Raw genomic sequence first — 24,616 nt, forward strand, 5'->3', positions numbered from 1 at the left:
TCTTTTTATCAGCCTCATATCATCACAAAAAAAATTATCTCAACTACTTTTCAACTACTAATACCCTCAAAGCCTGAATACATCACTAATTAGCTACTAGTATCAAACCATTTATTTTCATATGTAAATTGTGATAGAAGTAAAGAAAAAAACAAACAAACATGCATTTTTATGCGCTACACAAACCATCGGACTACTAGTGGACCAAGAGACCCAGTCAATGGGGTGGGCTCATGGTTGGAGCTATCACGAGCAAGCACAAATGCCAACACGAACAATTTCTAATTAATACTCTAAGTTGTTACCTTCAAATTAGACCTCACTTTTATTTACTTTACTATTTTTAATATCCACAATATCCACAAATACCTAGTCAAAACAAAAAAAACAAACATATGATCGATCACCACCTGGCCGGTTATGGCTTCATCTGAGACACTATCGTTTTCTATTTTATATGGCATATTGACGATTTAATTAGTTTATTTAGTGGTATGTTACCGATTAAAACAAGTCTACTTCTAGTGTTTTCGGGGAGAGCTCTTTATGGCCTCGTCGATTCCTTGTCACTTTTTTTATACAAACCGACACTATAGCTAGACACGCTCTCGTCAGTTTTTTAAAGTCGCATGGGTTTATACTTAATTGACAAAGTAAAGAATAAGTAGAGAGAAAATGTGTGGGTCCTTAACAAATCCAAATCATGAAAAAATATAAGAAATAAAGCGATGAAAAAATGATGAGGGAGCGATGATACATATGTTGTTGGTTGGAATGCGTCAGTTGAAAATCAGTTTTAAAAATGATGAGATGGAGTTAATGAGAAAGTTTTGATGTATTGTTGTGATGTTACGGATTCAAGAGGTGAATCGTTTATGATTCGCAAGAGCATAAAATATGAGACAGAAAAAGTAGATGTGCCTCCTAGAACACCATCTCAATATCAATTCTCAGATACATATATACATACCACTTCCCGTGTTATAAAGATTTGTAAACAATGGAAGCAAATTATCGCGCTATAGTTATTAGTTGTGTCACAACATTGTATTTTGTGTTATATATGTGTATGACATGTTTTGTAGCTAGTTTAATTCGCACACATCTTAAATTAGGAATCACACTTTAGTCAAGTTTAGAGCATTACTAAAATATTGGACTATATATACTAGACCACTAGGAAACACAATAATAAACGTACGTACTTAAATGAATCACCACATAATTCTTTTGCTCAGCTTGTACCCAGAGAGAATTGCGCAAGCTGCCGTTGCTAACAGCGCAACCATAGACATGGAAACAGAAACGATTGCCGCATTCTTTAGTGATGGAATCCTGTCCAACTGTCTATGGATCGCTGACGATGTCACTGACGAGCATGAAACAAGAAGGTATCCTGCCAACTAATTAACTTATATACATCAACTATATATATAGTATGATGATAAATATTAATGTCAAAATAAACTGTTTATGATTTTCAAGACTTTTCTTTACCTGATCAAGAATGAAGTTGATGTAGTCTGAAGTCTTGTCCGATATAAATATGCCTCTAAACGCAATGTCACTAACGCCTTTGAAGAGTTGATATGCAGAGTAGACAAAAACCAAAGTGGTAATCACAAAGTTGTATCTGCATTATATATTGGTAAACGAATAGCGATTTCATCAGTCTAAAATCTACAATTTTGATATATCTATACTTAATTTCCCTATTGATGATCTTTTGTAATTAACCAATATTATGTGCCAAAAATCTTGAATATATTTTGTGGTAATCACAAAGTTGTATCTGCATTATTGGTAATTGGTAAACAAATAGCGATTATATCGGTCTAAAATCTACAATAATAGTAATTGATATCTTAATGACTTGGGTAGTTTTAGGCTCTCTATAATCCATATATGCCTTTTCATATCTATACTTAATTTCCCTATTGATGATCTTTCGTAGTTAACCAATATGTGCCAAAAATCTTGAATATATTTTGTGGTCAATGGAACAACTTTTCAGTTTTGTAATATTTTTGTTGAGACTCGAGGCTTAGACCTATACCAACAAGCTCTTCAGTTGAAACCAAAGAGCTCGTCACTTAGTGACACCATTGGCACCACTTCGTCACTTGGACTTGTAGTTTTCTCTCTTCAGTTATAAGTGACGAAATTAAGAAAAAAAGAGGTGGTTATTGATCCCTTGTGACAAAGGAAGTGATGCGTCAGTAGTTTATGTGACAGTTTAGAATTGCTGGTGTGACGCTAAGTTGACACAATTGACAAATTAAGGTACTGAAGAGCTCAATGGTCCTGCAAGATTTCATATTCACTTTGAAGTTTATTACTACTTCTTTGACCCTAAAAGTCAAATTTTGCCTAATTTTCGGATACTTACATCACATGACATGTATCAATTTGATGTTATTGGTGACATATAATGTATTTCTAATAATTCATATAATTTAGAGGGTAATGGTAAAAAAAAAGTACGTCTAGATTTTTAAAACTTGCCGTTCTTTTTTCCTCACATGGGAATGGAAGGACTAGTGGACTACGAAAAATTTTATTTAAGAAAAGTACAACTTAGTTTTCTCACAATAATAAAAAGAAAACTTACACGAATTCTGGGTAGTTTTGGAAGCTTTGGTTATATTGATGTGGATGGTTATTAGACATAGTGGTCGCTAATGCTAGAGAAGAACCAAACGAGAAAACCAACACCACGGCTCGAAGGAAAAGACTTGTATGATGAATGGAAGGTCTAGATGAAGTACTCCATCTTGTAGAAGTAACTGAAAACGAGAATGGTGATGGCGTGGGAACACCCATGGCCGGTGACAAGTAAGCTGCACTAGGAGAAACAGCCACCATCGGTTGATTTGGAATCGCGAAAACACCATGATCGCCTTCTTTCATTTCACTAATTAATAGTATTGTTAATGTTAATTACTATGTAAGATATGTAATGTATGTCCACTCTCTTCCTTTTATAAGCATGCTCATAACCTTGTTATTTTTTATTATGATTTGGTAAACCTAATATGTATATATATCTATCTATAAATATAAAAAGGAAGACTAGTCAATGAAGTCCCTAAATTAACTAAACTCATCTCCTTAAGGTCTTTGCAAGAACTACAATACATGTTTATTTTATATGTAAACTAACACAAAAATTTAGACTAGGATATATATAGTACTAGCCTTGTATCCTCACGATGCAGCGGGACATTGGAAAAAGATGTTGGTTAAGTAGCGGTACCGTGTTATTACGTGAATGTATAATTCAACTAAAGTGTTTCTTAGTCCGGCTGAAAGTGCAAACCCTCGTTGTTGTTTTAGAACGAACGTTTTTTTTATGTTGATTGATTATTAAATTCAGTAACGCATGTGTGTTATTTTGGTATACTATGTGAGCAACTTCAGGGAAGGGACACACGTAAGTTTTTTTTTAAGGGTAGTTTTGGAATTTCAGGGATGAAGTGTTTGATGGTAGTATAAATTAAAAAGGTAAATTAGAGATTTTAAAAGTAGAGTGTTAAATTTTTAGGGGGTAGTTTGTTTATATAGATAGTATAGATATAGTAGGTTATAGAAAGAGACGGCATTGTATATATTATTCACTACTTGAGACTACATATTGTAAAGAATGGAGAGGGACGCGAACGAAAGAAAATTGTTAGGAAATTGCAAGATACTTGCATGATCAATAAGTGTTTGTCATTTAGTTGTTTCATAAGTTAAATAATTGATTCATGTTAGGATGTTTCATAGTTTTTAATTGTCTTTGAACTGTTATATCATATTTTTATAAATCCGTATATATTTTTATAAATCATTCAAATCCTATAATTTTATCTCCAACCATATAAATATCTTTATATATCCTTACATATCATTTTACCTCTAATTAAAAACAAAAATATATTAGGTAAGGACAAATAATGACATGCACTTAGGTAAGACATCCTTTAAAATTTCTTTTAATTTTAGACAAACTTTAACGACAAAATATATCAAAAGGCAGACAACAACATCCCCAACTAGAGAGAGTTTTAGTAAACTCATTTTGATTATTTTAAAGGTAAAAAATTATAAGAAATATAAGAAATAGAAGGTGTCCTCAAATTTAGTATATTTCCCTATTAATAATAATTACTCGTATCTTTCTTTTAAAGGTACTACTAATTTAAAACAAGCACACATAGAAAGCAATTCTTAAGAATGTAATTAAAATAGAATTGTTTATAAAAATTTTCATTCGCTGTCCCAAAGTACAAAAAAGTCCAACAGACTTGCTTTCCCAGTTTCCCTACCACTTTACTCAAAACACACACACACACACATTTCTTCAATCCAAAACAAAACCCTATAGCTATTAACAAAAACAAAACTAAACATAATATTTTTTTAACCTTAATATTTATAATATAAATGGCTTGGGAAGTGATTCTTTGGGTTATTTTCTTTACAATCAATATAGCCCTCATTGCCTCTAATCTCTATCAGGTACATTCATTCCTTTATTTTTTTATTCATTATAATTATAATTATAATTTCCAAGATAATATTAATAAATAATAAGAAAGTTGTCACATTTCTTCTAATTTGATTCTTTTGCTTGTTGGGTGTTCTCTAATTTTTCCCTTTTCATGATTTTGGGTGTGAAACATTTAAATTTTTTCTCACATTGTATGTTTAGGTGGTTACTTTTTCTAGAGTATTATAAAAGTAATATAAAGTAATAGTGTTATTTTCATTAGATAGTATCTGTGACAATTCTTGATATATTTGATCACTTTGTAATTTACTAGTCTGTATCTTAATTAGAACAATTAATTGGCAATATGTACATTGCTGCTCAGGTACAAAATTAAGGTTTTTGTTGAGCTAAACATGTACTCTACTCTCAAAGTTATGGTCCGGAAAAGCACAAATAATAACCTTACTAAAGGAGTGCCTTAGATCTGTTTGCCATTTGCCGTTAATTAGTTTGGAGCTTATATTTTTAAGTGCCTATGGATTAAACGTTGTGCTCAAGACAAGCACCATTCGCCTGGCTTAGAAATAAACGGGCTTTCCCATCAAATAAGCTAAAACACACCCCACAGCCAAAAACTTATATTGATTTTTGGATTTGAAAAACAACATAAGTTATGTGTCAATGTGCGCTTGAGAAACGCTTTCCTGAACCCAACTTCTAAATTGCATCATTAGGTAAGGTTACTAGGCCTTTTTTTGTCTTGTAAACTTGATCATGATAATCTATAGCAGTGGTCCTTTGTTCCATTTATATAAAGTTGGAGACTTTCTGTTTCTACTTAATTCTCAAAGCATTTTGGGGTTGCATTATACTTGATTACCATTTTATTCACAACCTGGCTATGGTATATACCCATATACATGCATACATCTTGAAGTAGTGCATCTGCACCAGTAGCATCACAGCAGATTCTGAATCTAACCCAATTATAGTATGTCTTGCAAACATTATGTCCTATACATAATTGAGCTTTCTTTCAACAAGTATTTTTAATGTTGTTCGAATGAACTTGTAGATAGTATGCCTAACAGATTTGGAGGCAGACTACTTGAACCCGTTTGAATCATCGGCTCGAATTAACACCGTGATCATCCCAGAGATGGTGGTTAATGGTGTATTATGTGCTCTTTTCCTTGTGACCGGACATTGGTTTATGTTCCTGCTTACACTCCCCATCACTGTATATAATTATATGTTGTAAGCTTCTTCTTTCCTCATCTATCGAAGTTTACCTATGTAATGAGATATATTTTACTTTGTTATTTGCTTTCCCGTTACTGGGAATTTCTTCTAAAGATTATGACAAGGTGCTTAGTTTGAGCTCATAGGTAACTAAAAAATAGAGTTAAGGATCAGGAATTCTTCTTTGAAATAATTGAGGTTTATTTTTGGAACATTAAGTCCATGGCATGAGTATAAAAGGAATGTAATTATATCCCGTGTGGAGTAAATATCATAATTACAGAGTCATGGTGCACAGTGCAGGTTGCAACATTCAAAAGCTGGGTATTTGTACAACTCACTTGTAAGGTTATTATAATATTACTGATAAATCCGTGTTCTTTGTTTAATTTTTTGTACTTTTCAGCTAAATATGGTTTGCTAAAAGATGATATCAGATTTAGAAAGTTTTGTGCCTGTTAATACACCAGATTTAGAAACTTCGGATGCACCTGCACCCTTCACATATATTCAGGGCATTTTGTGCAATTCACCCTTAAAATAAAAGAATCTTCAAATTACTAAAATTGCAACAGTTTCTAACGTGTGATGTTCTGTTTATTTTCAACATTTTGCTTTTCTCAACAAGACTTTTAGCTGTACTTGCTCTATTGACCCATCACCACCATGAATGTTTTATGTCTTTTAATCTTTTCCCTCCAAGATTTACTCAGGGTTGAAAACAGAAAATCAAATGAAAAGTGAAAACACATTCATGTACTGATGTACATTATCTTGACTCTTGGTGGCAGAGTAGTTTAGACATTTTATACGAACCCATCCCATAATAGGCTCGTATCATGCCACAAGCTAGGTGTAGAACTCACTCCCAAAAGCTAGCTCAAAGGAGGAGGGGACACCTAGGCTTATAAACCACCAACCAATCCCATACTTGGCCGTTGTGGGATCATATCAATACCCCACCCTTTGAAGAGCCAACGTCCTCGTTGGTCACGGCTATGTTGGTCACGGTTGGCACCCTTCTCCTTGGGTCCAAGCCACCACTCCATAGGCCACCACTCCGAGCGTTAGAACCTCGAAAGGTAGGGCTAGCTTTGATACCAATTGATACGAACCCATCCCATAATAGGCTCGTATCATGCCACAAGCTAGGTGTAGAACTCACTCCCAAAAGCTAGCTCAAAGGAGGAGGGGACACCTAGGCTTATAAACCACCAACCAATCCCATACTTGGCCGATGTGGGATCATATCAACATTTGAGCATTTAGCTGGTGTTGATACACTCCACCCAAATTCACATGCATGTAGGGTCAGTTGCTGTAATCTTCGTGAAATGGAGTCATGGATATTTGTTACAAGTAAAAGAATATTAAATCAAAGTTTTATTATGTTCTCTGGTAAGTTGACAATATCGTGTGATATAACTGGGAACAAAAATGTTGAAATCAGCATTTACAGATACCGAATGTGACCGTGTTCTGCTCGTGGTGGGACTTTACGTGCTAATTGTTCCTTTTCTTGATTGTCTGACAATTCCCTCTTAAACTTCTGTATTCTTTTTTGTTTCAGATACTCCAAACGACGACATCTTATTGATGTAACTGAAGTTTTCAGATCCCTGGATGCTGAAAAGAAGTATCGGATTGTGAAGCTTGCCTTTTATTTGCTTCTTTTTGTTCTAGTCATCATCAGGTTACTCTTTTTTATTGCTTTATTTCCATACATCATATTATAGATATACCTTGACTTCCTTAGTCAAACAATGACATCTTAATGTAGATTTAACCTATGAGAACGCCAACATGTTTGGCCCATCTTTTAAACTTTATAATACGACCATTTCATAGAGCGTGTGATTTATGATTCTAAACAAAAGTTAACTTCAACACTCCGGGTTCACATTCTACTTGTGTTATCTGCTTTTTGTGGTAGGGAGGCCATTGTACTATGTTATTAACAGATGATATATCTATGTTATAATCGTGCAGGATGGTACTAGCGATTGTTAATCATTTGATAGATGACGAGGAAGAAAGCATAACTGGGTTTGGAATATTTTGATTCCTTTGGTCAGATGGGTTCCTTTGTAACATTACTAAGTTCTTCTAGGGCAGAATGCCAGAATGTCCTTCCACGAGAGAGAGAAAGAGATTCCCCGTAACAACATAGTTCTCATTCTGCCCAGGTTTGTAAAATTTTGTAATGTTTGTTGCCAACTTGCCATGGCACATTGTTGTTAGTTTTTAAATCTTCCTTTGAGGTTGTAGTCAGCTAGGACAGTGTCATAGTTGCGGATTATTTTATGGATCTTGATCATATTTATGATTACAGTTCTTTTGTAGCCGTATAGACGAACGTTGAAAGTAGCATATACGTATAAATTATTCTGTTAAAGCAGATATAATCTGAAACTTTGCTCAAATGATTTACTTGGATATGCGTATGCTTATTTTACAGACAAAAAGTATATAGTATTCTTAAAAAAATCTAGGAATAAACTGCATAGAGAGAAGCAACACAAATAAATGTTAATAATTAGCACAAAAAAAAAGGTTACATGTATAGTTTCTTAAGCCTGAAACTCCTCATAAATTCATAATAATACCGACTGACATATGGAAAATTCTATCACTATTATACGGTGAGATTTTTCGGATATCGCATACAGATTGAATATTCGGAAAAAAAGTCATTTTAAATATCATTCCTGTTAGCCCTTTGATGATCAGGAATTATTTGGGCCTGTCTTTGTAATATCACTGCTGTTAGCCCTTTGATGAACTGACGAGACGATGATCTTTGTACTCAAGCAAAAATAATGAATTATATCGATAAGATGTAATCTTTTCAAGTATGTAGAGCATAACTTGATGGCAAGTATGGCATTTAGATACTAGTGATCGCCAACAAGCCCAAAGATGTAATCTCTTCAAGAGGCACCTGTAACATCATAATTGCTTCAGCGCATTGTGTCATTGATACTAAAATGGCAAAGCTAAATCGACTGGCAAGGTATCAGGTTCACCAGAAACACTTATGGGCCAAAATAGCATTTTTTCTGTAAATAACTAGTGTAGATATATAATTACAAACATTATGTTATTCCAATAGTTACTTATTTTTATATCACAATGGTTTAAGGTATTATGTATCAGATATACACTGCAAGCGAACAAGTGCCTCCATTTCCTTCTAAATTGAATTTGTTTATTTTCCGTATGACCCGCTACAGATAAACCATTGCCTGAATTGGCTCATTTTTAAGACAATGGATCAAAACTGCCACAATTGAATGACATTTTCAACTACGCAATGAAGCTGATTGTTCAACTTCATTAGTGACTTAATTTATCTCAAGTTCATTCGCACGTCCCATGACTCGTACTTTTTTAAACAGTTTCTTGATCGACATGATTTCACCAGTGTGCTTGTTAAATGCTTTGCGGACAAGTAGACAACCCCATATGACCCATGTCCAATTTCTATAATTGTTGCATATTTCTCCAACGTATAGTTGTGTGTGTGTGTGTGTATATCAAAACCTCATCATTTTTCAATTACCAAATGCATTTTAAACAAAAAGTATATTGTATAACAGCTTTGAAAAGTCCGACCTGTTTCACTGGTACTAAAACAATATAGCAATAATAATTCACCCAAAAACAATACATATGTCTAACAAAAAACCATAAATCATATATCACAGTCATACTAAACATTAAAAGCCATGAAACGAAAAACAAACAAACATGTATCTACAAGACTCCATCTCTGCCACTTATATGCCTGTGCTACAAACTTACATACCTGTTACATATTTGTAACTTCACAAGTTATTTTTTGAAGGCAAAACAATAGTACTATATATATTAATACAAAAAGGCCATACTAGAGGGCCAAAGTACAATCAATTAAAACAACACAACTTAGATACTTCCATTCTTTGAGATGAAAGTATGGCATATGATCGAATAGGTGGGCGGCCTATCTCCTTCTCCAACAGCGGAGGTCATGACACTGATTTTTGTTCCGGCTTGTTTTTGATGCCGGCCCAAACAATCCCCGGGGACTCAAACCCAACAAGAAAGATATAGGCATAATCCAAACCAATAAAACAACAACACACTTTCTGTTTTTAGCTAAAAGTCCACATATATAATTGATTACTTTTGAGAGCAGCATACGAAAAATCATCAGCTCTGGCCTTAAATCCAATCGCTCATCCTTCTTTGTTGCTTCAACGTACTGTTCCCGCTCCATTGCTTTTTTGGATACAAATCTTCCGTTATTTTTAGCAGAAGCAATATCACCGGAATCATGCCATCTGAGTTGCGACACATTGTTACATTTATCAAAGAAAGGATGCTGAAGCGCCTCCAAAGCCGTTGGCCTCCCCCACGGATGCCAAGAAAGAAGTGAACTAATCAGGTTGACTGCATCCGGGCTTGCATACGGAAGAAATTCAGAAAACTCCACCCCAATAAACTGCGGAAACTGAACATTGATCTCTCTTGCACGACGAACCCCCTCACTCCATGTACTCTCTGTCGGGGTGCCCACCACCCTGCAAATCTTATGAAGCATATCTTGTTCAGAAGAACCTTTAAACAAGGGCTCGAATGTAAATAACTCGACCGACCATGATTGCACCCATAGCCCACATATCAACAGAAGCTAGGTTCATAACCACTCGAACCAAGAAGGATTTCAGGAGCACGATACCATCGTGTGGTTATATACTCGGTATATGGAATGGAAACCGATCGATCATCAAACATTCAGGCAGAACCAAGATCACCAATCTTTATAACATCTCCGGATACAAGAAGCTAGGTTGTCGGGTTTTAGATCACGATGAAAGAATCCGTTACGATACATGTGTGCAAGACCTTCAAACAACTGGAAACACATGTCTCTAATCTCGTCTTCTGAAAATGGATTCTTGATTCGTTGCACCATACGTCTGTAGAGACTGCATTCACCATGTGTTCTTGGACGACTTGTTTGAGTTTGACAATATTCGGATGGTTGTTGAGGATGAGATATTCGTTTTCGCTGTTATAGTAACTTTTCCATGAGTTTCTTGACCGCAACGACTTCCCCTGTTTGCTTATCGAATGCCTTCCAAACAACGCCAAACTCCCCAACTTCCATGATTCTTTCATACCTCGATCTCATCCATTCTTTCTTTCGTTATTTCTTGGTAAAGGGGTTTTAATTATCGAATGATCAATCAATCAAGTATGGGTTTTGTAAAACTCGTATAAACAACCTTTTTCATCACGTAATTAAACTAACTTAGGTACTTGAATTATTTAAGGCAACAAATCCAAACGGGCTCGAGGATTCTCTCTCCTCTTGAAGTGAGTCCATTTCCATCCGTACGTGTATATATATGGCGAGATTGTCAAAAGAAACCCCCAACATGCTAGATACACAACTATATAATCATTAATTTAACTAACTATCTCATTAAATATCTTTTTTTTTCTTCCAAATCATTAAATACCTCATTAAATAAAACCTCATTTATTATATTTTTTTCTTTCTAACCATTATATAAAATAAATTTTTTCTAACTTTATTTCATTAACACAATATATATCTTTTAATAAACCTTTTTTTAAATAGTTTATATATATTTTTTTTATCTTTATATTTAGTTGTGTTAGTGATATTATTAATAAATTTCTTTTTTTTTCTTCATAAAAGTCCAAATATAACATAAATCAAAAAGAAATATTTTAAAAACAATACAAAATACAATGACATTAAAATATTGAATCACTTATATCGATAAAAACTATTTCACGTGAACAGAGTTGACCATAGAAATTCAAACTTTGTATAGGCGAAATAAAAAATTAAAACTTACAAACTAACCCATCTTAGTAAATATGAGAGTGCCAGATCCTTTTTTATTATTATTAACACGATTAATTTTTTCAATAATTTTAATCACCTATATATATATATGATGTGTGAAATCTAGTTTAACAATTTATAACAAGATCTACCGTTAACTGACTACAACACACTTACGGGCAGTGTACCCGTTCATATACAATATAGATAACCGGCAAGACCAGGATCGAACACAAGGACTGACTGTAGCACTAAAGTTTAGGTTGCATATGGGTTAAGGTCAAAATTCATATATGTTGGTGATAATAATCGTGACAAGACTAAAATACACCCGGCGTGCACTCCGGTTGTAAAATCGACTCAATCACCTAATCAATTCAATTCCTTGCAACAAGTGGTACCACCATTCTTATTACACTTCCTTAAACTAACTAGTTTGTTTGACTATTTAAATAACAATTTTATCTTTGTAAAAGAAACGTGGTACCACCAACCGTTAAATCCACTTAACAAAGTAATTTCAATTAAACTTGTATTCGTTACTATCATACCATGACCTAGCAAAAGTTGTTCATAGACAAACAACTAAAATAATACTTGCATTGCTCTAGAAAAATTCGACTAATCTAGAGCAAAACCATCTTTTGGTTACAATTAGAATCCTCCCTATGCTTGTGTTTACCTCTTTAACATTTCTATCGTTCCAATTGACCTTAAGCTCGTTCTTACTAAGCTTATAATCCACTAGCAAGCTTCACAATTATTATTGGCAACATAAGCAATATTCCATAATGATTATCGGTATATTTGTCCACTTAAACACTCACGCCCTTGGTTTTCCATAAGGTTTTCATTACGGTATACTTGTGAGTCCCTTGACAAAACATACTCCTACGGTCTAGAATTGTGACTCTATCCACACATTAGGTGATCATACGAAAGCGCACTTTAAGCGTCCGGGCAGCGGTTCGCTACGGATACTTGCGTATCGTTAAGAGACATACACCAGAACTCAAGGTTGGGTTGCATATCCAGAGACCATGCTCTAAACACTAACACATACGAGAACAAAATGTTTTTGTAATTAATACCCGTGAGTTTCTATGAGACCCGTGTAGCGAACTTTCGGACAACTCAACCCAAGTTGAAGGCTTTAGGTGAGCTAGGTAAACGAGTTACCCCAAGGACCTACTTATTCGAATCTCAAAGCCCACATTAGCATTAGACCATTGAAAAACTGTTTTGCGCGTGTTCCCGCATATGCCACCCGTTTTGATGCTGAAGCACCCCAGGCACCCCGATATAAAGACCCAACATAATGACTAGAGCCACAACCTATAACATAAGAATTAAGGGTCGGATTCTGCTTTTGACAACAGCCGGGCGCAGACCATATGTTAAGTCAAATTACCAAAAGCATATTTAATACATTTCAAGCACTTTGTGCACATAAGTTGCAAAATTCAAATGGAAAACCTCAAGCGGTGCCTACCAATACATCATCTAGTGAAGCTATTATTCACATTAGGTTCATCATTAAGGTACAATTTGCAAGCAACCTAGATTATATTGAAGTTCGGAACCAACATATGACCCCTTGGAACAATGAAATGCCACAAGCACTAGGAAAGGAAAGCTAAAGGTAAACAATCTCAAGTTCTATCCTAGATTGGCAAAATCTTAAAAGATCCTCATTTCTCGTCTTTGCATAAAACCTATAGCCTCAAAAATTTAAAAACATAACCAAATTGCTAGTAAAGTAAGGAAACTTCAAAATTTTTTCATTTTTCCGATTTACCATTCCCCCTCCCCACACTTAAGTTGTACATTGTCCTCAATGGACGAATAACTAAGGTGAACAAAATTGGAAAAGAGGAAAAATTGCAAAATGTAGAAAGGAACAATGAAAAACCTCCGAGTGAAAACATGGTATTGCCAAAGCAAAGGTTAAGCCAAAATTTAAGTGGGTGCTGAACTGACTGCCAGCATAAACCCGCTTGTTTGTTCCAAAAATTCCAAAAGCGATTCCAAAAATGCAACTTGCAACCATACAATCACCTGACAACAAAATAAACAAAATACCGAAATACTAGATAATCCATGATAAAAAGAAATAAAGCAAACAATCCACAATGTCTCATCGCCTACACGGCGGAATTACAACCAAATTGAAACATAAAATGTAAATGTCTTAAGAAGTTCAGAAGTAAGAGAGAAGAAAAGGAGAATCAGTTCTCATCCATGTCTTGATTTGAAGGGACACCATCTCCAGCATTAGGATCCGCTGGCTCACCAAATATCTCACGGTAGAAATCATAAGCGGGTCCAGAATACCGCTCCCCTGTGGTCTGCCTATATGATCTAAACTGGGCCTCTCTTGCTCTCCCCCTGTGCCGGTGCTGGGTCCCGCTGTGCTCGAACTATGGTCACCCCAACCGGATTGTGGCATCTGACCTCGATGTGGACTGAAGAAACCAAAAGTGGTGCTAGCCGGCATGAAGATGGGAGCAGGACTGACAACCTGAGTAGGTCGAGGTGGAGGAGGGGAATCCAGTCGGATTCAATGGTTGACGAAAGGGGACCACTGCTCTTGCTGGAATGCCAATCGATTAACCTGGCTCCACATAGTCCTAGTACCATCCAAGAGCATATCCTGGGTATCTCGCATCTCCTGTTGCTGTCCTAGTATCTGATCGAGGGTGGAGCCCCAACCTGCAAAATCATAAGAAGGATAAGGGTTAGGTTGCTCCATCTGGCGCGGGGAATCTACTCTTTGCCTCTGCTGGGGTGGCTCCTGAACATCCTCCTCATCATCATTTGCCAAAATGGATGCATGAGTACCCATCAAACCTGCCTTCCTACACTCGGTGGCGTCAATTTCCAATGTCGGCTCAATATCAGTCACCCTCCCAGCCTCGGGTGTATTAGCCATACCCAATCTCTCCATGATCGTGGAAATGAAATGCCCACACAACAACCTCTGCTCCTTGCACTTTTGCATGTGACGTGCAAGGATAGATGGGGCACACGCATACCTATCAGGAGTGAACTCAAGAAACTGCCTCAACAACCAAAGATCATCACTGTTCACCTTATCATTTGCATTTCCTCGGTGAACGAAGGAATAGGTAATCAACTTATGCAACAATCTCACCTTCTTGGACCGAATGTCCGAAACCTTACTAACCCCCGAGTTGAAGACATTTTTCACCGAGATTCTAGCCGAAAACTAGTGAAAACTAACCCCATCATCAAAGTGAGAGATGTCCAAATCACCATTCTCTAAAAACTCATGAGCGACACCCTCAATAAACTCATTCTTCTCCAACATCCCGCAAAGATACCCAAACTCGGGAATGGTACAATGGCGTTGCTTCCCACCTAGCCTAAAGTGAATCACCCGGTCTTCATTAAAATCGGCTATAGGAAGTAGGTCCACTCTAAGAGATGAGTAGAACTCTAAGCACCACTCTTTCCTAACCGGCTTTCTTAACTCAAACACTCGCTTTCACATATCAATCTTGGCAATCCAATCCTCCTCCTCATTTGTGACCCAATCTTCGCGGCGCGAGGCACCAAAAACAACTATCTCGCGGCGCGAGTGGGATCTCCGGCAGCGGCGCCAAAAACTTGATGTGTGAAATCTAATTAATCAACACGTAAAATAAATGAAATACTCAACCGGTGTCAATCGAGAGTATGCGAGAATAGTTTGAGTTGTAACAAATAATTAAAAAGCCATCTATGTCGAATCCGCTACACAAGAAGTTTAGGTTGCATATGGGTTAAGGTCAAAATTCATATATGTTGGTGATAATAATCGTGACAAGACTAAAACACACCCGGCGTGCACTCCGGTTGTAAAATCGACTCAATCACCTAATCAATTCAATTCCTTGCAACAAGTGGTACCACCATTCTTATTACACTTCCTTGAACTAACTAGTTTGTTTGACTATTTAAATAACAATTTTATCTTTGTGAAAGAAACGTGGTACCACCAACCGTTAAATCCACTTAACAAAGTAATTTCAATTAAACTTGTATTCGTTACTATCATACCATGACCTAGCAAAAGTTGTTCATAGACAAACAACTAAAATAATACTTGCATTCGACTAGTACCACTATCGAAGAACACAAATATCCCCAAGAACACAAATTTAAGTAGAAGAGCTCACTTCATTAAGATTTTGACAAAATGTTAAGTAAAACCAACTTGAATTCAAAATGCTATGCAACCATAACTAATTGTTTCACTTCACCTCATAGATGTATAGAGATTTAGCTACTCATAATGTTGGAAGCTAAAAATACAAGTAAAGAAAAAGACATAATGTACCAATTGTAAAGAAAAGATTCAAATCAAGATTGCAATCGAGCTTCGACAAGTAACTAGAGCTAAAATCAATCTTCAAAGTGTTGTTGGAATGATGAAAAACCCTTGAAAATCAGCTATGAGTTAAGTGTGGAGGCTAAAGTGTCCAAGATTAGGGTTTGGGTTGAGTGGTGGAAGGTATTTATACTTCAGGAGAGAGAAAATCCGTCAGACCCCCTGCTGGTCGCGCCGCGAGCCACACCCTCGCGTCGCGAGAAGTGACATTTTCGAGGCAAATTTGATCAGGGAATTTTTGCGCGCCGCGAGTCTCACCAGTCGCGTCGCGAAGGTCAAAAACAACAGGATCGCGCCGCTAGGGCATCAGTTTTTCCAGGTTTTTCTGATTTCCAGCTCCGTTCTTCTTCCGTTAGTGCGTATGGACCACTTCTGAGCTATTTTCTACCATTTGGGAGCAATATACCTGCTGTAGGCCTGAAACTACTAGCAAATACCATAACGCACCACGAAACAAGTATAAACGGCTATAAAACTAGTACAAAACGTCCAATTCGGTGTAGGGAAACATGTACAATTTGAGGCTTATCAATATATATATAAATTTTACACCGACATACTTTTGAAAAGGAAAGTTTGGTCTTAGCTTTGTAATCAATTGATTAATTTTTCACATGACTTAAAATAATAATAATAAATTAATAATACTTAAAAAAAAAGTATATAATTGGATTATTGTTATTATTATATATATAAATATATGTAACTAATTTTAATTTGATGTAATAAATGCAATGTTTGAGCATAATTATTATGATGTATTTAATGCTAATATTGTTTCATATAAAGTTTGTTTAAATAGCACATTGGAAATATAAATGAATAAAATAAGAGATTAGAATTAAATGTTATAGGGTTTACTTAGTAAATGGGGGTTTCTATAACATATCCCATATATGGTTCTCTTCTAAGGCTGGGGATTTACTCCCTAATCATTAAATCCATAATTAGAGCCTTTAGACGATGATGTCATATACCTTATTTAACTTTTTTGATTTAATTTTATTTAAATAAACCTAAATTATTATTATTTACTTATTTAAGTTTTTAAACATTAATAATTAATCTTTTTAATGATACAATTATGGAAACTAATATTTTTATATTTTACATATTTTTTATCTTTGAAATAAAAAAATCATAAAATAACACCCAAGTTAAAATCCTAATTGGCAAAAGAAGATAAATGACACATAAGAAAAAAGTTATTCTTTCTTCTTTAATCTTTAACCTTTTATAAAGAAAATTAGATTAAGAAATTAAGCATATTTTTTGTTCTCAAAAAGTTTCTTTTAACATATTTATGATTCTTAAAATATCTCTCCATATACTACGACACTAAAATACCATATTTACCCTTACAATAAATTGTCACTTCTAAAACAAAATAACAGTCACATAAAATCGCAACTTAACCAATGTATTTATCCAAATAAACGTTTATAAAATTCAGCCGTAACACGCGAGTATTATGTTGATAATTATATAGGGAGAGACCAACTTAACAAGAACAACAAGTAGAAACAGACACAATTATTTGGTAAAAAAAATATATTTCATCGAATGAAATACAGTAGTATGTTATATACTCAAACTCGATACATAATTAACAAAATTATTTGGTAACTTTTTTTTTAATCCTCGTCGAAAAATATATTGTTTGGAAATTGGAATAGTATCGCATCTTTTTGTATTTTTCCGTATCTTTTATGCGCCTCAAAGATGCGCCAGAAAATCCACCTTTTGGCCACACATAGATTCCAGTTTACCCGCCAATTTGGGTCTTTTTTAACATCAACAAATTTACAAACTTTATGCTCCAACAGTCACTTAAACTATGCACTCACATACATGGCAAAATTGGGCCTTGAAATGAATTTTCAAGAATATGATACAATTTTAAATGAATGTATAAAACAGAAATGTGTGAGAGGAGGTCAAAGGGTTCATGCCCACGTGATCAAAACTCAATATCAACCCACATTGTATCTTGGAACAAGGTTGCTTGTGTTCTATAACAAATGTGATTGTTTATATGATGCACGGAAGGTGTTCGATGAAATGCCTGAAAGAAATGTGGTTGCGTGGACGGCTATGATGTCGGCGTATTCGAAAAGAGGGTATGGCTGTGAAGCTCTGGATCTTTTTGTCAAGATGTTAAGATCAGGTATCGATGTATTTAATTGTGTGATGCTGATGTACATTTGCAACTACGAGTTGTTACGAAACTGAAATTGTTAAGCTTTCTGTGTGGTCTTATGTCTATGAATTTTATACTCAAACTACTTATCTTTAGGATCATATCAACTTCCACAAGAATCCATTTTAAGTCACTGAACAAACTCCATTAAAACCCTTTCAGCCAGTAAAATACTTTTGAATATGAAAAATGTATTTGAGTGATTTTATCAAAAACTAGAAATGTGCAGTGACTTGACATTTTAACCGGATTTTCCTTGTTTATATTATGTGTTTACTAAATTATGATTCTTCTAGGTACTGAGCCTAATGAATACACATTTGCGACTGTGCTCACTTGTTGCACTAGAGTCCCTGGGCTTGACTATGGGAAGCAAGTTCACAGTCTTATAGTCAAAAACAGTTTTGAGTCTCATTTATATGTTGGGTGTTCTCTCCTTGATATGTATGCGAAAGCTGGTGGAATTAATGAAGCTCGTTTTATTTTTGAAGAACTACCAGAACGGGATGTTGTTTCTTGGACTGCCATTATCTCGGGTTATGCCCAATTGGGTCTTGACGAAGATGCGTTGGAGCTTTTTCGTAGGTTGTTAAGGGAAGGAATGGATTCAAATTATGTTACTTATGCTAGTGTTCTGACTGCGGTATCTGGAATTGCAGCATATGAAATGGGAAAGCAAATTCATAGTCACGTCCTTCGTTCTGAACTTCCCTTTTATGTGGTTCTTGAAAACTCTCTGATTGATATGTACACAAAATGTGGCCAGCTAACTTATGCAAGGAGGATTTTTGATAATATGTCTGAGAGAACTGTTATTTCATGGAACACAATGCTTGTAGGATACAGTAAACATGGAATGGCTAGAGAGGTTGCTAAGCTCTTTCAACTTATGAGAAAAGAAAACCAAGTTAAACCTGATAAAGTAACTTTCTTGGCTATATTATCAGGTTGCAGTCATGGAGAGATGGAAAGTAAAGGGTTAGAAATTTTTGATGAGATGATTAGTGGAAAAGACGGGGTTGTGCCGGACATTGAACATTATGGATGTGTAGTCGACATGTTAGGCCGTGCTGGTCAGGTGGAAAAAGCATTTGAATTTATTAAACAGATGCCTCTTGAGCCAAATGCTGCTATCTGGGGTTCACTATTAGGGGCTTGTTTGGTGCACTCAAATGTTGAAATTGGGGAAGTTGCAGGTCATCGGCTGATAGATATAGAGCCGGAAAATCCTGGGAATTATGTTATTCTTTCTAATTTATTTGCCTGTAGAGGCAGATGGGATGATGTGAGAAGCATAAGAAGTTTGATGGAAGAGAAGGCTGTTGCAAAGGATCCTGGAAAAAGTTGGATTGAAATCGGTCAAATCCTTCATACTTTTCAAGCAGGTGATCAGTTACATCCACAAATTGTGGAGGTTTATGATAAAATGAAAGAACTATTAGTAAAACTAAAGGAATATGGGTATTCTCCTGATTTGAGTCGTGTTTTATATGACGTGGATGATGAGCAGAAGGAGAAGATTTTGTTAGGCCATAGTGAAAAGTTGGCATTGGCCTTTGGGCTGATTTCGAGTCCACAAGGAAAGCCTATCAGGATCATTAAAAACCTTCGGGTGTGTGTTGATTGTCATAGTTTTGCCAAGGTCGTGTCTCAAGTCTGTGAAAGAGAAGTGTTTATGAGGGACAAAAACCGATTTCATCATATCATTAACGGTGTTTGTTCTTGTGGAGATTACTGGTGATGCAATTTGTGTATATAAACAGTATGGAAAACAACAGTTGTTTTTCCGGGAACACCCCTTACCTCGTCTATAATTCTTTAAGATTAATGATCATTTGCTTATTACATTGTGTTTGGAGGAGGTGAATATGGGTTTCAGGTTCTCAAATGGGTCAGATTCATAGTCATGAAGGTGTAGGATATATGGGAAGAAGTGCAGATGTTTCAACGATGTAGCTCCTGATCAGAATTAGTGCCCATTTAAGACAATCATCCTGTCTGCAGCTTCGTTAGAACAGTAAGTTTGATCGGTAAATCGATGTTTATTTGTTGTGATGACGTATTATATTCTTACTTATTCTCTATGCAATATAATAAAATTTCTAAATTCAAATATTATAATCTCCATGGACTTGTATATGGTAACCCATTTTTAGGTTGTGGATCATGATCATCATGTGGCATGTTGTTTTAATTTGGTTTAATAACTCCATAAACCATTGACTTTCAATCTTTTAGTGGCATATTAAAAGTTGACGTCACATACTTATATATGTTACATATATAGGAGTAGGTATAACAAACTTATAAATATAGGTATAGGTATAATAAACAAAAAAGTAGCTTAAAGTTACTTCGAATACAATAATTCAATTTTGATAACTTTTTCATTAAATGTGTAAAAATTTACGCGGAGTTGAATTTAGTAAACTCCAGTCATTTTTATTAAATTTAGAATAGTATGAAATCAAATTGTGCCAATTGTGGTGGTTGCAAAACGTGTTAAATGCCCATAACAAGTAACTATATTCTAATTTTAGTTTGATGATGACAGATAACGTTTGTGTCTCTATTTTCTAATGCCCATAATTGCAGGAGTGGAACGCTACAAATAGCACAACTTACCGTATATTGAAATTGTACTCATACAATTACTAAAACCTGAAAGTCATGGACTTCTTCACCATCCTCTCCCTGGTTGCTTCTTCCCTTATTCTCTATACCTCTTGGGTACTCATAAAAACCAAGACTTCAAAAAACTTGCCACCAGGACCACCAAAACTGCCTATCATCGGTAACTTGCACCAAGTGAAAAGCACAACGTTAACCCCATATCGAGTTCTTAGAAACTTGGCTAACAAATATGGCCCCATCATGCATTTACAGCTCGGCCAAGTATCCACCGTTGTTATATCCACGCCACGACTAGCCAAAGAGGTCTTGAATGCTACTGTTAGCAGCATCGCTGACAGACCCGTCACCACAACCTCTCAAATATTCTATTATAGAGCTCAAGATATTGGATGGACTCTTTACGGACCATACTGGATACAAATGAGAAAGATTTGTGTTTCAGAACTTCTCTCTGCCAAACGGGTCCAATCTTTTGGAAATCTTCAAGCGGACGAGCTTAAAAGTACCTGTAAGCTCCTTGAATCATCTCTTGGAACAACAGTCAATTTCAGGCAAATCATGACGCAGACTGTAAATAATGTGATTTGCAGGGCTACGCTAGGAGATATCTATAAAGATCGAACTGACCTTGTAGAATTGCTTACTGAAGTAATGAATGGTTTGGGTGATATCGATGTGGTTTCATATTTCCCTAGTTTTCAATTCCTCTATAACATATCTGGAAAGAAAGCTAAGTGGTTGAAGACGCATAAACAACTTGATATTATCTTGGAAGAGATCTTGAACGAACACAGAAAGAGAACAAGTATAAATCAAGATCATGAAGATCTACTCGAGGTTCTACTAAGGATCAAAGAGACCGGTGACCTAGATGTACCTATCACTAATGAAAACGTCAAAGCTGTTGTTCTGGTATGTGGACTCTAGTTCTTGATATTATTAGATGTTCACAATCCTCTTTGAACTCATGTTATTTAAACTAATTCTAATGCAGGACCTATTAATAGCTGGAATGGGAACGCCTACATCAGTAATTGAATGGGCAATGTCTGAACTGATGAAGAATCCCGAGACCATGAAGAGAGCCCAAGCGGAAGTTAGGGCAGTGTTGAAGGGAAATACAATCACAGAAACAGATATACGAAGTATGCATTACCTAAAGTTGGTAATAAAAGAAACACTGAGGCTACATTCTCCTCCATTGCTTGTTCCCAGAGTAACAAAAAAGCACTTCAACATTGACGGATACGACATTCCAGCAAACACAAATCTACTTGTAAATGTGTGGGCATGCGAAACAGATCCTGACAGTTGGGAAAATCCAGAGAGCTTCATCCCAGAGAGATTTGAAAACAGCCCGATCAATTACTTGGGATCGGACTTCCAGTTCATTCCATTTGGAGCTGGCAAAAGAATCTGCGCTGGTATGACTTTTGGGCTGAATATGGTTGAACATGTTGTTGCTACATTCTTGTATCATTTTGATTGGAAGCTTCCAAATGGTTTAAAACCCGACGAGGTTGATATGACAGAAGTTTATGGAGCGTCGGTCTTACCCAAATATCCCTTACAGATTGTCCCTGTATCCGTGTCATTAGCAAACTAAAAGATAGCCGATGATCTCTCTGGTTTTGCTTCTATCTATGTTACCACATTTTAATTTAATGTTCGTTGTACTAATAATCAGCACCACCAGGTCTATTAATTTTTATTTGTTCTGTTAAGAATTCTGGTATTGTTCAAATGTATGATCTTATTGAAACAATATATTTATAGGTGTCCGGTTCTTGTTATCCATCAAATCCACCCTCTTTAGAATATGACAAACCTAGGCAAATTTAGGATATAAGTATTGTGATAAGCAAGTGAGACGCTCATGACCATATACCAATTTGACAGCCAATATGAAGCAAATTGTGACTATGATGATATACAGTTAATGTTAAACACATTTTACTTTTTGAATGGGGATTTGTTAATATGGAAAACTCAAAATAGTTGATGACAAGTGGATATGAGATCCCCAGCCCAGCTAGTATTGTTCTTATTATGAGAGATTCATTGACTTTGGAGATTAACAAATAGTATATTGTAAAAAGGTATTCACTAAGTATTTCCGTATATTTACAAAGTTAGGAATACTGAATACTAGCTCCGCGATTCTTGTGGCACATGCATCTCAGGAGTTAGGACTCTCATGTCGATCCGAATGAATCATTCTTTCAACAGAAACAAAGATTTGCCTTTTAGGTAAGAGAATAACAAGTTACAAACTTTGTCTCGGTAGATAATGTATCTCTATTAACAAGAATTTTATAGTATTTGCATTGGCTTCTCAATTAAGAACATATAAGATTATAAGCTATGAATATGCTGGCAAGTGTTGAATTATATTATATTATATATTATATATTATCTATCTATATATATATATATATATTAAAACAGTAGTTAACCGAACCTTCTAAATCACTTTTTAAATCCAAAGCTAAGCTAATAAATTGCCATGTAGGATTTATCCTATATGTCATCTTCATATTATTTTTACAATATAATATTTTATATTATTAAAAAAAATATATCTCTAATAAATCTTTATAAAATCTTTAAATATTTTATACATATCACAAAATCATCACGCAATATTCACTTTTTTAAAACCTACAACTTTATTTATTCTTTTTTAAATTTGTTAAAGATGTTTGTTGTTATTTTTATTTTGATTATATAGCAATTATATTTATACGTACTCCATTTATTTTCTTTAACTTTTGGTTCAAGTATAATTAACACATGGTCTTACGGTTGAGTTAAAGAAGACATTATATTTTCATTTACAATTGCAAGCCTCTCACCAACTAAGATCATTATTGTTTTTAGTTTGATTTATTTAACCTATTTTAATTTTATTTTTTCTTAAGATTTCTTCTTTTGTTGTTCATAGCGATTTTAAGCCCATAAATTTTGTTTTTCAGTTCTTGATCATGTCAAAAGTTAGATAATTTATATTTTCTTATTTGGTCGATTGTTCTATTTTTTCAGTGGTACATAGGAAGAATTAGGTCTAATTCTTATAAATATTTTCTATACGTCTCTGTAAAAACAAACAATGCAACAACACCACACTAGCAAAACCGAATTTTGTTGGTTATCGATGCCAATATTGAAAGTTTTAAAAAATCAATACAAAAGTCGCGCAAATACCTAGTTTATCTATATATATATATATATATATATATATATATATATTTGGTAGAGCTGAGATAAAAAATTAAGTTAATCTTTTAATCTAGACCACTCAAATTCATAGTCAAATTAATCCTAACCTTTAAACTTAAAAGTCAATTTTCATGTTTAATTATAGTAACCTTTTATGATTATGATATTTACTATACTTCTTTTTTAACCATGTCAACCGTTTAATATTTACCAAACTCTACCAATTAATACTAATTCATGTCCATATATCTTTCATATACATAATTCGTAAGTATACAGTAACAAAAATACTACTACTTCATGATACAAGCAAGTAGTTTTTGAATGGAATAATACAGAAGGCATGATCAAATTATAGTTTATGGTTCATTAAATAACCTAATGTGTTACCGTGACCAATTAGTTTAGTTAGTCATTCCATACTGGAAAATTTTTCCATACTACAAGTCGGTTATTATTGTAGTGGTAACAATCACATATTGTATCATATTTAAGAATTTAATCAAATCAATAATCTGATGAACCATATACTTTTAAGGAAATTATCGTAGTGTATGTGCATTGCAATAAGAAAATGGTTTCTTT

The 24,616-nt window shown here is 34.9% G+C and overlaps 4 protein-coding genes and 1 pseudogene across 4 annotated transcripts; 3 read left to right on the forward strand and 2 right to left on the reverse strand.

Annotated features, from left to right (window-relative positions):
• Window positions 1–1,214: 1,214 nt before the first annotated feature.
• LOC122590700 (CASP-like protein 4A4) lies at window positions 1,215–2,910 on the reverse strand. Its single transcript, XM_043762880.1, has 3 exons — window positions 2,612–2,910; window positions 1,498–1,633; window positions 1,215–1,403 (listed from the first exon to the last, which is right to left on the reverse strand). The coding sequence occupies exons 1-3, from the start codon at window positions 2,908–2,910 to the stop codon at window positions 1,215–1,217; spliced, it is 624 nt and encodes a 207-aa protein (XP_043618815.1).
• Window positions 2,911–4,299: 1,389 nt separating this feature from the next.
• On the forward strand, window positions 4,300–8,067 carry LOC122593440 (protein cornichon homolog 1). Its single transcript, XM_043765852.1, has 4 exons — window positions 4,300–4,503; window positions 5,553–5,734; window positions 7,290–7,412; window positions 7,709–8,067. Exons 1-4 carry the CDS (start codon window positions 4,429–4,431, stop codon window positions 7,779–7,781), a joined length of 453 nt encoding a protein of 150 aa, XP_043621787.1. The 5' UTR covers window positions 4,300–4,428; the 3' UTR covers window positions 7,782–8,067.
• A 1,637-nt stretch (window positions 8,068–9,704) lies between these two features.
• On the reverse strand, window positions 9,705–10,898 carry LOC122592016 (annotated as a pseudogene).
• A 6,802-nt stretch (window positions 10,899–17,700) lies between these two features.
• LOC122592017 (putative pentatricopeptide repeat-containing protein At3g13770, mitochondrial) lies at window positions 17,701–20,257 on the forward strand. Its single transcript, XM_043764234.1, has 2 exons — window positions 17,701–18,153; window positions 18,483–20,257. Exons 1-2 carry the CDS (start codon window positions 17,701–17,703, stop codon window positions 19,917–19,919), a joined length of 1,890 nt encoding a protein of 629 aa, XP_043620169.1. The 3' UTR covers window positions 19,920–20,257.
• Window positions 20,258–20,779: 522 nt separating this feature from the next.
• LOC122593991 (costunolide synthase-like) lies at window positions 20,780–22,614 on the forward strand. Its single transcript, XM_043766462.1, has 2 exons — window positions 20,780–21,724; window positions 21,807–22,614. Exons 1-2 carry the CDS (start codon window positions 20,849–20,851, stop codon window positions 22,416–22,418), a joined length of 1,488 nt encoding a protein of 495 aa, XP_043622397.1. The 5' UTR covers window positions 20,780–20,848; the 3' UTR covers window positions 22,419–22,614.
• Window positions 22,615–24,616: the final 2,002 nt, after the last annotated feature.

The sequence above is a fragment of the Erigeron canadensis genome, chromosome 3, assembly GCF_010389155.1.
Source record: "Erigeron canadensis isolate Cc75 chromosome 3, C_canadensis_v1, whole genome shotgun sequence".
Lineage (NCBI taxonomy): Eukaryota > Viridiplantae > Streptophyta > Magnoliopsida > Asterales > Asteraceae > Erigeron > Erigeron canadensis.

What these genes read in the sequence shown, in the direction of transcription:
- LOC122590700 (XM_043762880.1), bottom strand. Translation starts at nt 2,910, where the DNA reads ATGAAAGAAGGCGATCATGGTGTTTTCGCGATTCCAAATCAACCGATG. An exon ending in CAAAACTACCCAGAATTCGT is followed by an intron (nt 1,634 to 2,611) that starts GTAAGTTTTCTT and finishes TATATAATGCAG; the next exon opens with ATACAACTTTGTGATTACCA. An exon ending in TCAACTTCATTCTTGATCAG is followed by an intron (nt 1,404 to 1,497) that starts GTAAAGAAAAGT and finishes TAAGTTAATTAG; the next exon opens with TTGGCAGGATACCTTCTTGT.
- LOC122593440 (XM_043765852.1), top strand. Translation starts at nt 4,429, where the DNA reads ATGGCTTGGGAAGTGATTCTTTGGGTTATTTTCTTTACAATCAATATA. An exon ending in TTGCCTCTAATCTCTATCAG is followed by an intron (nt 4,504 to 5,552) that starts GTACATTCATTC and finishes ATGAACTTGTAG; the next exon opens with ATAGTATGCCTAACAGATTT. An exon ending in TTTGTTCTAGTCATCATCAG is followed by an intron (nt 7,413 to 7,708) that starts GTTACTCTTTTT and finishes ATAATCGTGCAG; the next exon opens with GATGGTACTAGCGATTGTTA.
- LOC122592017 (XM_043764234.1), top strand. Translation starts at nt 17,701, where the DNA reads ATGCGCCAGAAAATCCACCTTTTGGCCACACATAGATTCCAGTTTACC. An exon ending in TGTTAAGATCAGGTATCGAT is followed by an intron (nt 18,154 to 18,482) that starts GTATTTAATTGT and finishes CTAGGTACTGAG; the next exon opens with CCTAATGAATACACATTTGC.
- LOC122593991 (XM_043766462.1), top strand. Translation starts at nt 20,849, where the DNA reads ATGGACTTCTTCACCATCCTCTCCCTGGTTGCTTCTTCCCTTATTCTC. An exon ending in ACGTCAAAGCTGTTGTTCTG is followed by an intron (nt 21,725 to 21,806) that starts GTATGTGGACTC and finishes ATTCTAATGCAG; the next exon opens with GACCTATTAATAGCTGGAAT.